General features: G+C 39.1%; 1 protein-coding gene across 5 annotated transcripts in view; it reads right to left on the bottom strand.

The window, feature by feature from the left end:
• Positions 1-3,075: 3,075 nt before the first annotated feature.
• Positions 3,076-13,955, bottom strand: part of LOC128548325 (uncharacterized) — a 79,361-nt gene continuing 68,481 nt past the window's right edge. For all 5 annotated transcript variants that reach the window (XM_053522833.1, XM_053522831.1, XM_053522834.1 and 2 more), the window contains exon 3: positions 3,076-3,233. In XM_053522833.1, the coding sequence (XP_053378808.1) occupies positions 3,109-3,233 (125 nt within the window). In that variant the 3' untranslated portion in view covers positions 3,076-3,108. The remainder of the gene's footprint in view (positions 3,234-13,955) is intronic.

Here is a 13,955-nt window from a genome sequence, read left to right on the forward strand (position 1 = left end):
ACAGAGCAAAAAATAAAGAAAATTTAGCACTTGAACATATTCGCTTCAGACTGTAAACGTTGATGTATACGGGTCAAGGTCTCTCAGGAATTTAAAGTACAACTGTCATGGAAACACTGGTCAATATTTCCCCAATTCTGTATGAGTTAGTCATTACCCTTCCGCCTGCTGGAGGCAAGTGGTTCTGCCTTTGGGACCTGCGCAGACCAAGAGCAGTCTGCAAATCCGCGCTGGCTGATCACTGTCTGCACTGTTCACTATACAGTAAGTAAATTTTCACTGAACACCACTTCGAATAATACATGGTACTGACCAAATTGAATGATGGACCAGTCCATTTTAAAAATTTATTAGGGTAAAGGTTAATGCTGGTACAGCTAAAATTTTATTATGCCTGTAATGATATAGCTAACATTCAAGTGTTCCTATCAACTTAGTTATTCCTTCCTGGTCGTGGCTAACAAATCGCTTAGTACAAATAGGTATATATTTACTTAGCGGGTATTCCAAATGATACAGGTGCATAACTTAAATATTTGATGTGTAAGCAGACCGCCGTGACATAATTGGAAATAACAGAAAGTCGGCTGACGTTTATCTTTCTGTTGTGATTTTTTGTCCCGTTAAATTATTAGGTAGGCCTAATGTTTTGCGGGTTTGTAGTTTACATTTTGGTGTGACATATATGGGATTGTTGAAGACGGTGGCTAAAAGTCTTCATGCATACATACTGTAAACCCCAATAAATGTCTGCTATTTGACTCTTTTTATTTACATCTTTTTACTCTCATCTTAACATTAGTTTTATTGATCTACTCTTGCTTAAAGGTCCATTACAAAAACCCGAACAAGTATTATATGAAAACCAGAGTTTGTAGCTGAGACTTCCTATTTACTGAAAATATGGTTCACTGCATCGGATCTGACCAAATAGTCATGAATATGTTCAAGAATAACTAACAAATAAACAAAAGATGTTGCCTATGCCAAACCGAAAGTATGTTTTCCGACTGCTTACGAACCCCTCGAGCATCTTCGGATTTTTTCGGAAGAATCCTCCGAAACGAGGCTATAATTTATAAATAGATGCAAAATATATTATATTAATGTGCCCCTAAAGTGACATGTTACACACATTTTTTCCAATTAGGTAATGTGAGACTTTTTTTATTTCGTTTAAACGAAATCATTTCGTTTAAACGAAATAAATAATCATTTCGTTTAAACGAAATGATTTCGTTAAAACGAAATAACTTATTTCGTTTAAACGAAATGATTTCGTTTAAACGAAATAAAAAAAGTCTCACATTACCTAATTGGAAAAAATGTGTGTAACATGTCACTTTAGGGGCACCGTATTATATGCCCAAACGATAACGTGATTTTTACAAACTTAGCACATGGAATTCAACAATTTTGTAACTCACAAAAACTTCATGAAAATCATTCTTATAATACAGGTAATAAACAGCTATACTACAAGTTTGCGGGAGGACAATTCAGGCCTTTTCAGTTAATCTCTTTTCAGTATAGTTTTAAGAATATAAATGAAAAACTGTCTTACACTGCAGAAACAAAATGTGATTGAAATTTACCTAAATACACTGATTTATGTACATATGGCTACATTAGTTTAATAAGATTTTAGACATTAAACACATTGGCTTGGCCTAATATATGGCACTGTCAATTTTAAACATAAATTTTGTACATTTCATATTTTTCGTGCAAGTCGTGTATAATTACCATCATGGAAATACAGTTATTTTGTCGCGCGTCTTTAAACGGATATTCGTTTGAAACAATTTTAAAATCACGTGATCCCGAAGAATTTCCGACCGATTACGGAAAAACGATAAACATGAAAGTAGGACAAAATGACCCCCCATGTCAGTCTAAGAAAATACAGAAACAATCATTTGTTTCTCTGTTCTTGTGTTGATTTCAAGGGAATATTGCACGGCTATCATAATGTTTAGTACTATATTTCAAAATGTGTAGTCTTTTTTTTTAAGATTTATGTCTATTCATTTGTCTTTATTTTGCACCTTTAACTCTGAACTTGTAAATTATAAACAAGTGGGCCAAGATGGCCCAAGTCGCTCACCTGAGTAACACACAATAACAGTGTAAACATGTTTCACCTAGTGATTTCATGAAGACAAATACTCTGACCAATTTTCATTAATATTGGACCAAAAAATAAACGAGGCCTCTTGAGTGTGAACAAGAGTGTTGACAAGCTTGTCTTGGATTTGACTGAGTGACCTAGGTTTTGACCCCATATGACCCAGTTTCAAACTTAGTCTAGGAATCATCAAGATAAACAGTCTGACTGTCTGACTAAGTTTCATGAAGATAGGGGCATAAATGTGGCCTCAAAAGTGTTAACAGTTTCTTCTTTGATTTGACCGGGTGGCCTAATTTTTGATCCCATAATCCAGTTTTGAACTTGGGTCTAGAAATCATCAAGATAAACATTCTGACCAAGTTTCATGAAGATAGGGTCATACATGTGGCCCCTAGGTTGTTACCGGAGCTGAGATATTATGCCAGTACAAGTTTGATAAAAGTTGATTGCAAAATGGTCTCTATCGTGTTCATAAGCCAAAAATAGCGAATTTTGGCATTTTAAGGGGCCATAACTCTTGAACCTATGATGGGACGTGTGCAAGTTTGATTAAAATTGATTGCAAAATGTGGTCTCTATCGTGTTCACAGGAAAATGTGAACGGACGACGGACGGACGGATGACGGACAAAAAGCGATCACAAAAAGCTCACCCTGTCTTGACAGGTGAGCTAAAAACTAACAAAATGTACTTCAACGGCGCTTGCTGAAACTGAACGACAGCTGAAATACGATCCAAATATTGATGGAGTAAGAGCGAAAAGGGTATGAATACATATAAATAAAGAAGCTCCATCGCTTTTATGCCTCGAAAAAGTTTCTAACGTACAATCAATTAAAACCCCTGTTTCTGTTATCAGCAAATAAGCGTCAAAGAATATGAAAAACTATAAATGTTTAAAATAACAAATTCTTTAACTCTATACGTTGAAATACTTTTTGTTCCTATTTATTGTAGTAAAACAATCACAGTTCTACTCAAATATATTTTAAATCATATTTCCTAGTTAACAGATTTCTATCCTTGTTAATATTAGAATGGTTTAAAGAAATGATATTGAACATACCAGTTGTGGCGCGTGTGCTGTTAGTGCCGGGTGGATCTGCAAATAGACAAATTATGTGAAAGAAAAGGATCGTCTTAAAAAGTTGCAGAACTTGTTTATTAAAATTGCATCAATTACTTCTTTCGTCAACATATTTATTGTCATATCTGATAAAACAAATAGATCTAGTATGTAAATAAAAAGATAAAAGAATGAACATTTTGGGTTAAAGTTTCATGTAGTTTGCCTTTTATAAAGGACAGTGAAAGTAGCTATTTGAATATCATTTAAAACCGACAAAATAAAACACTGTCCAGTATTTCGGATGATTATACATATATCAAGTACAGTGATTAAATGCATATTTTGTTACTCACTGTCAAAGAAAAGAAATCCATGGCATAACGTTAAACACACTATCGAAAAAAATAACTTAATCATAGTTTATACAAAACAAAAACTACGCTTGTATTCAGAGCAAGGGAGCTGGCTATAAAAGAAATTGAAATTAAGTAAGCTGAGAAGATAAAGGCCACTTTCATAACTATCATAATCTCAAAATTATCTAGCAACTAAGAAATTTGTATGACCAAACGTAAATATTCATCAAAGGTCAAACTAGCATAAATAGTATTCCCTATATATTCTATATGAAACTGACATTTTTAATGAGCTACCAAACATAGCTGGACCAATTTCAAAGAGCAAATCCTTACTTCATTTTAAAGAGTTATGATAAAACTGACATGAAATGAAGAGAAAAGTAGGGGTCATGTATCTTCTAAGAGAGATTTCTCTTGTCACATTTGCTTAATGTAAAATCACATCAAAATCACACTGCTGTGACCTGAAAGTACTACTCATACTAAAATTGAGTTTCACTTCACCAAATACAAACTTCTATCCCATTTTTGTTCTACCAAAATGTCAAAAAATACACCCACAATGAAATGTAAACAGAAACCAGCTTTAAGTTAGACCTCTCGGGCCATTCCAAGTGAAAACAAGAGCTGTCTCCATAGGATGACACATGCCCTCGATGGCACTTTGAATGAATAGTTATGGCCGATGTTAGAGTTTAGGACCTTTGACCTACGGAGCTGGGTCTTGCGCGCGACACGTCGTCTTACTGTGTCACACATTCATGCGTAGTTATTTTAAAATCCATGCATGAATGACAAAGATATGGACTGGACACGCCCATCAATGCACTATCATGAAAAATGACCTTTAACGTCTAAGTGTGACCTTGACCTTTGAGCTACGGACCTGGATCTTGCGCATGACACGTCGTCTTACTGTGGTACACATTCATGCCAAGTTATTTGAAAATCCATCCATGGATGACAAAGATATGGACCGGACACGCCCATCAATGCACTATCCTTTAACGTCTAAGTGGGACCTTGACCTTTGAGCTACGGACCTGGGTCTTGCGCGCGACACGTCGTCTTACTGTGGTACACATTCATGCCAAGTTATTTGAAAATCCATCCATGGATGACAAAGATATGGACCGGACACGCCCATCAATGCACTATCCTTTAAAGTCTAAGTGTGACCTTGACCTTTGAGCTACGGACCTGGGTCTTGCGCGCGACACGTCGTCTTACTGTGGTACACATTCATGCCAAGTTATTTGAAAATCCATCCATCGATGACAAAGATATGGACCGGACACGCACATCAATGCATTATCCTTTAATGTCTAAGTGTGACCTTGACCTTTGAGCTACGGACCTGGGTCTTGCGCGCGACACGTCGTCTTACTGTGGTACACATTCATGCCAAGTTATTTGAAAATCCATCCATCGATGACAAAGATATGGACCGGACACGAAAATTGCGGACAGACTGACAGACCGACAGACGGACAGACGGTTCAAAAACTATATGCCTCCCTTCGGGGGCATAAAAATAGTGTTCAAAAACCTGTCCGCAATTACGCGACTAGTCCAGATGGCTCCCACGCCGGTTCCTTTACTATAGTTATGCCTAAATACGAATTATGAACTTTATATTATACACCCATCATAAACATAAAGACACACACATATATATATTTGCTTTGTCTTTAGCGAAATACCACAGAAATGATCAAGATATCCCGATCATTTCTTGGGAGTTTCACGTGTCACTAAAGATAAAGCAGTTCGTCTTGGAAGCTAACTCACTACTATCATTGTGTAACAAAAATAATATATTTCGTAGTCAAATAAAGAGAAATACTTCAATTGCAATTCGTTAATAATATTAACAATTCCACTTTCCCTTTCATATTCATTATTTTTTAGATGACATCGAATTTCGCAAAATGCTCTATAAAGACAAAATCTTCTGCTCATAAGGACTATGCAGAGGCAACACCTCCCTCATCGTCATATATAAAAATCACATGTCATCGTTTTCGTGGAAGCCAACATCACCTCATCGCTTCATACATTTCATTTCAAAAACGCTTTTTCCGAACTGAATTACCTCATAATTCATTAATAGTTCGTTTACTGAGCGGCTGGTCCCTGTACCCCTAGAGCGGATGCAATGGTCCAGTGGTAACACTGTCTGGATACAAAACCAGGCGTCGTGAGTTCCGAGCACCCGCTCCTCCAACAACAACTTACTAACACTGGGATAAGAGTCCCGTGTATAGGTGCTTTGCACCTGTCACGCTAAAGAACCAGGGAAGCTTCTGGAATTGGAGCGTCTTCTTTATCTTGCACTATCCTCCAACTAGCATTACTAAAAATTTTTGGAGGAATCGCCCATATGCGTTACCGGTGGCAACTACAATTAAAGTTATATACAAACAAATAAACCTGCACCCCTAACGTAAGCCACCTATCTTGTTTTACCTATAGCACAATAATCATTTATTCCTTAAACACTGCACGTTGTCAGATCTCTCTCATCAAACATCTGTTACCAGGTATGAGTATCACAAATTCATGTAGATGTAAAAGTGGGAAAAGATTGTGCCTCTTTCACCTCTTGAACAATTTGTATACAATAATCTTTCCTGGCCAACCGAGACAGATCACAAATGTTATATTTATTACTTACTGTCAAGATGAAATCCATTGCATAAAGTTAAATACGATAGTGACACTAGAAATATAAACATCCTGAAATCAGATCGTTCACATTCAATCCATCTGTGACAACCAGAATTCTATTTAAGATTCTAGATTTATTGGATCAAACATTTTACAATATTTTTTCTCATATTACAATCAGAAGAGGTTATAGGTGGGTCATTCAATAAATAAACAAGAGCTGTCCGTAAGACAGCCAATGCTCGACTATTCGAATTATTGTCCCAGAAGCAGGGATACTACCCTTAATGTTAAAATATCTATAGTGTTTCAATCCGTTTCGGAGATTCTCTTAAGTCCAAAAGGGGGCATTATTTGGCCAAAATACATGTCAGAATTATGCGACTTGATGCTATTACCTAGTCTTCTAATCCCGAAGACGCATGGGAAGTCACTATATGTATTAGTTTTGGAGATGGTAACTTGCATAGGATTTTCATGTACGGTAAAATGTAAATCAAACACTGTTCTACTTCTTTCATTGGAGAGGTCTATCAAGACCTCTCCATAGTATTGGCTTTCAAACAAGGAGGATTTAGACTAATCTACTAATTTTACGGCGTTAGAATTCACTTTTTAGCGCAAATTACGGTGAGCCAGTCTGAAATGGCCCAATGCGCTTGCGCACAAGTAAGTTTGAAAAACTCTAAGGCGAAAATAATTGTTCGTTTAAAATAAAGAAATGTAGTGTAATACTATTGTTACAAATGCTGGAAATGGTTCAGTTATTAATAGCAAAATATAGAGATATATATTTACTATTCTTTGTTCGCAGTATTCAAAGATATGCACATGCATTGAATCACGTTAAAATATATTTCGTTCAAATAAATGAATTTATTGTTTAACTGGCAGTTCGTTTGCCACGAGTCTGTTTTTGTCTACGTTATTAAAAGATCTCTTTGATTTCGATTGAGCGTCTTCTGTTGAGAAGATTTGTTGTGACTTGATCATAGTTGAACGAGGTAGCAGAGGGATTTAACACTGTGATCAAAACATGGCACAATTTGACATATAACATTACAAATGGGAGAAACCAAACAATAAAATTTAAGTTTTTAAATAGCACTTTAACAATGAAATTCTGCAAAAAATAAAAAAAATGATATAGTTTTTCACTTCCGGTAGACGTCCGTTCGATTGGAATTTTCTTCCAAGATTTCCAAAAGCTTCTTGGAAGCTATTCTCCTAGGCCCAAACGAACGGGGCAGTTGACAAACAAGCATGTCAGGTGAGGTTCTCGCAAAAATGGTAAGATGCCAATTTGGCAACTTTCATTAGGGCCAAGTTCGGCCTGGGAGCCAAATACTTCAGTGTACAATTATTGCAGTGGTAGCTTTTGAACATTTTTAAATGAAATTCATTATTTAATAAACCAGTTAATGCTTGGGTCTACAGTCCTCGGACTGGCGGAGGTTGATCATAGACATAAATCGTTTACTATATTTTGCATAATGTGAAACTGTGACTAGATATCCGTGGCAAAAAAAAAAACTGACAAGATTTTTTTTTTCAACTTTGACATAAAATAAAATTCTTTTTTTTTTTCACCGTTTACTTACCAGGCAGCATAAATTCATGACATAACGTTAAACACGCTACAGACATGTATTAGTTCAAACATCTTTCTTATAAACTCTTAGCTTCAGCTCAGCAAGAAAACATTTTGTGATAATATTTAAAAAAAAAAAATCGTACTAAAGGTGAAGATCTTTTATATCATTTCTGAGGGATCTAGCAACAATAAAATGTGCATGATGTGCATATTACCACTTAGACATTTGCCAGTGTCTTTTTTCCAGTACGGGTATTAAATAGAACAGTTGCCATAAATGAAATACTTCAAAATATATAAACAATTAGTGCTTATCGGTAAGAGCGGACTCAGTCGTCCACTAGTACTAGGCCAGACTACGACACCAGGGCACGCGGTCCACTGGTACTAGGCCAGACTACGACACCAGGGCTCGAGGTCCACTGGTACTAGGCCAGACTACGACACAAGGGCTCGCAGTCCACTGGTACTAGGCCAGACTACGACAACAGGGCTCGCGGTCCACTGGCACTAGGCCAGACTACGACACCAGGGCTCGCGGTCCACTGGTACTAGGCCAGACTACGACACCAGGGCTCGCGGTCCACTAGGCCAGACTACGACACCAGGGCTCGCGGTCCACTGGTACTAGGCCAGACTACGACACCAGGGCTCGCGGTCCACTGGTACTAGGCCAGACTACGACACCAGGGCTCGCGGTCCACTGGTACTAGGCCAGACTACGACACCAGGGCTCGCGGTCCACTGGTACTAGGCCAGACTACGACACCAGGGTTCGCGGTCCACTGGTACTAGGCCAGACTACGACACCAGGGCTCGCGAGTTCAAGCTTCCGCTGCTCCGACTAAAACTGCTTTTGGAAACTCTGAGTCGATTATTTGTATAATTTATACTAGACACGCTAAAGAACCATGGATCTGAAGTTTCTCCGTTTCTTTCACTGTCTTCCACTTAAAACAGCGAACAGCCTTCTGGAGGAGTCACCCATATGGCTAGGGCTGCGTGCGCAATTAGGTGACATTCCGAGTGGAGTTGGCATAATTATTCTACGTTTATGTCTGAAAAGTAATTTCATTTAACTACTTTTATTAGATAAGACAACGCTCTACATATTTCGTTCAGGTTTTGTTGGGAATATACCATAAAACTGTAGCTTTAAAATCTGAACAATGAACGTTGGTTCTTTTCCATCAAAACATGTCTTGCTACTTCTTGCGTTGATATAAGAAATGGCACATTGGCACATTGGCCCAACGTGCCGTTATGAACATAGTAGGTATGTTTAATACATTTACTAAATAAAATCTAATCATTGATTTTGCGATTAATTTCAAAGAATGCGTTCGTTTGGCTGCAAAATCACTACACAGACATAGATCTAGTTCATTTGCAAACCAAATATATCAACGTAATTTAAGTCAATAAAACTTGATTGAATTTGTTGATTAAACAAGTATGCCCACGGGCAGAATGTCGAGCCCGCCAGCTGTCAAGTGTGACCTTGACCTTAGACTTAGGGACCTGATACTTGCGCATGCCACCCCGTCAAATATGGTGAACATTTATGCCAAGTTACATCATAATCCCACAATGCATGAAGAAGAAATGCTCCGGATAAACCTCAGTTTGACCTTGACCTCCAAGTTTGACCTTGCCCTTTGAGATAGGAACATGGGATTTACGCATGACACTCCTTCTCATTGAGGTAAACATCTATGCCAAATATAAACAAGATTAGTCCATGCATGTCAAAGTTATGGTTCGCACAAAATAGAACGGACACACGCACATACACCGACCCGCCAAAAGTGGCGACTAAATCGAGCTCACCGCAAGCGGGCTCGACGAAAATAAACACACTAGCAAAACCTTCTGCGTAAAGAGTATGTGCCGTTTGTTACATAATCAGGAATTAACGTTACATAAAGAAATATATACTCGCTCTGTTAAATATACTAATGTCAACCACTGCTGCTAACGGAACTGACACAGCTCTCGCTCTGTTAAATACACTAATGTCAAACACTGCTACTAACGGTACTGACACAGCACTTGCTCTGCTAAATACACTAATGTCAACCACAACTACTAACGGAACTGACACATCACTCGCTCTGTTAAATACACCAATGTCAAACACTGCTACTAACTGAACTGACACAGCACTCGCTCTGTTAAATACACTAATGTCAACCACTACTACCAACGGGACTGACACAGAACTCGCTCTGTTAAATACACTTATGTCAACCACTGCTACCAACGGGACTGACACAACACCCACTCTGTTAAATACAACAATGTCAACCACTGCAACCAACGGAACTGACACAGCACTCGCTCTGTTAAATACACTTATGTCAAACACTGTTACCAACGGAACTGACACAGCACTCGCTCTGTTAAATACACCAGTGTCAAACACTGCTACTAACTGAACTGACACAGCACTCGCTCTGTTAAATACACCAGTGTCTACCACTGCTACTAACTGGATTGACACAGCACTCGCTCTGTTAAATACACCAATGTCGATCACTGCTACCAACTGGATTGACACAGTACTCGCTCTGTTAAATACACTAATGTCGATCACTGCTACCAACTGGATTGACACAGTACTCGCTCTGTTAAATACACTAATGTCGATCACTGCTACCAACGGGACTGACACAGCACTCGCTCTGTTAAATACACTAATGTCGACCACTGCTACTAACGGGACTGACACAGCTCTCGCTCTGTTAAATACACTAATGTAGACCACTGCTACCAACGGGACTGACACAGCACTCGCTCTGTTAAATACACTAATGTCAACCACTGCTACCAACGGGACTGACACAGCACTCGCTCTGTTAAATACACTAATGTCAACCACTGCTACCAACGGGACTGACACAGCACTCGCTCATTTAAATACACTAATGTCAACCACTGCTACCAACGGGACTGACACAGCACTCGCTCTGTTAAATAGACTAATGTCAACCACTGCTACCAACGGGACTGACACAGAACTCGCTCTGTTAAAAAGACTAATGTCTACCACTACTACCAACGGGACTGACACAGCATTCGCTCTGTTAAATATACTAATGTCTACCACTACTACTAACGGGACTGACACAGAACTCGCTCTGTTAAATACACTAATGTCTACCACTACTACCAACGGGACTGACACAGCACTCGCTCTGTTAAATAGACTAATGTCTACCACTCCTACTAACGGGACTGACACAGCAATCGCTCTGTTAAATAGACTAATGTCTACCACTACTACTAACGGGACTGACACAGAACTCGCTCTGTTAAATACACCAATGTAAACCACTCCTACCAACGGGACTGACACAACACTCGCTCTGTTAAATACACCAATGTCAACCACTACTACTAACGGAACTGACACAGCACTCGTTTTGTTACATACACTAATGTCAACCACTACTACCAACGGGACTGACACAACACTCGCTCTGTTAAATACACCAATGTCAACCACTGATACTAACTGAACTGACACAACACTCGCTCTGTTAAATACACTGTCAACCACTACTACCAACGGGAAAGACAGAATACTATCACTTTTAAATACACCAATGTCATTATGCAAACCACTCCTACAAACGGAACTGACACAGCGCTCGCTCTGTTAAATACACCAAAGTCAACAACTGCTACTAACTGAACTGACACAGCACTCGCTCTGTTAAATACACCAATGTCAACCACTGCTACTAGTTGAACTGACACAGCACTCGCTCTGTTAAATACACATATATCAACCACTACTACCAACGGGACTGACACAGCACTCGCTCTGTTAAATACATTTAAGTCAACCACTACTACCAATGGAACTGACACAGCACTCGCTCTATCAAATACAACAATGTCAACCACTACTACCAACGGGACTGGCACACACTCGCTCTGTTAAATACACTTATGTCAACCACTGCTACTAAAGGAACTGACACAGAACTCGCTCTGTTAAATACAATAGTGTTAACCACTGCTACCAATGGGACTGACACAGCACTCGCTCTGTTAAATACACTAATGTCAAACACTGCTACTAACGGGACTGACACAGCACTCGCTCTGTTAAATATACTAATGTCAACCACTGCTACTAACGGGACTGACACAGCACTCGCTCAATCAAATACACCAATGTCAATCACTGATACTAACTGAACTGATACAGCACTCGCTTTGTTAAATACACTGTCAACCACTACTACCAACGGGAATGACAGAACACTCGCTCTTTGAAATACACCAATGTCATTATGTCAACCACTCCTACAAACGGTACTGACACAGCGCTCGCTCTGTTAAATGCACCAATGTCAACCACTGCTACTAACTGAACTGACACAGCACTCGCTCTGTTAAATACACCAATGTGAACCACTGCTACTGACTGAACTGACACAGCACTCACTCTGTTATGTACACATATATCAACCACTACTACCAACGGGACTGACACAGCACTCGATCTGTTAAATACATTTATGTCAACCACAACTACCAATGGAACTGACACAGCACTCGCTCTGTTAAATATAACAATGTCAACCACTACTACCAACGGGACTGACACAACACTCGCTCTGTTAAATACACTTATGTCACCCACTACTACTAACGGAACTGACACAGCACTCGATCTGTTAAATACAATAGTGTCAACAACTGCTACCAATGGGACTGACACATCACTCGCTCTGTTAAATACATTAATGTCAACCACAGACATAAACGGAACTGACACAGCACTCGCTCTGTTAAATACAATAGTGTCAACCACTGCTTCCCACGGGACTGACACTGCACTCGCTCTGTTAAAACGACTAATGTCAACCACTTCTACTAACGGAACTGACACAGCACTCGCTCTGTTAAATAGACTAATGTCAACCACTGCTACTAATGGGACTGACACAGCGCTCGCTCTGTTAAATAGACTAATGTCAACCACAACTACTAACGGAACTGACACAGCACTCGCTGTGTTAAATACACTAATGTCAACCACTGCTACTAACGGGAGTTAAACATCACTCACTCTGTTAAATACACTAATTTCAACCACTGCTACTAACGGAATTGTCACAGCACTCGCTCTGTTAAATACAATAGTGTCAACCACTGCTGCCAACGGGACTGACTTTGCATTCGCTCTGTTAAATACAATAATGTCAACCACTACTACTCACGGATCTGACACAGCACTCGCTCTGTTAAATATACTCATGTCAACCAGTAGTACTAACGGAACTGACACATCACTCGATCTGTTAAATACAATCATGTCAACCAGCAGTACTAACGGAACTGACACAGCGCTCGCTCTGTTAAATACAACAATGTCAACCAGTAGTACTTACGAACTTGCACAGCACACGCTCTGTTAAATACAACAATGCCAACCAGTAGTACTAACGGAAATGACACATCACTCGCTCCGTTAAATATACTAATGTCAACCAGTAGTACTAATGTAACTGACACAGCACTCGCTCTGTTAAATACAATAATGTCAACCAGTAATACTAACGGAACTGACACATCACTCGCTCTGTTAAATATTCTAATGTCAACCAGTAGTACTAACGGAACTGACACATCACTCGCTCTGTTAAATACAATAATGTCAACCGCTGCTACCAACGGAACTGAAACAGCACTCACTCTGTTAAATACAATAATGTCAACCACTACTACTAACGAAACTTACACAGCACTCACTCTGTTAAATATAATAATATCAAACACTACTACTAACGGAACTGACACAGCACTCGCTCTGTTAAATACAATAATGTCAAACACTACTGCCAACGGAACTGACACAGCACTCACTCTGTTAAATACAATAATGTCAGCCACTACTACTAACGGAACTGACACAGCACTCGCTCTGTTAAATACAAAAAAGTCAAACACTACTGTCAACGGAACTGACACAGTACTCACTCTGTTAAATACAATAATGTCAACCACAACTACTAACGGAACTGACACAGCACTCGCTCTGTTAAATACAACAATGTCAACCTGTAGTACTAACGGAACTGACACATCACTTCCTCTGTTAAATACAATAATGTA

The sequence above is a fragment of the Mercenaria mercenaria genome, chromosome 14, assembly GCF_021730395.1.
Source record: "Mercenaria mercenaria strain notata chromosome 14, MADL_Memer_1, whole genome shotgun sequence".
Lineage (NCBI taxonomy): Eukaryota > Metazoa > Mollusca > Bivalvia > Venerida > Veneridae > Mercenaria > Mercenaria mercenaria.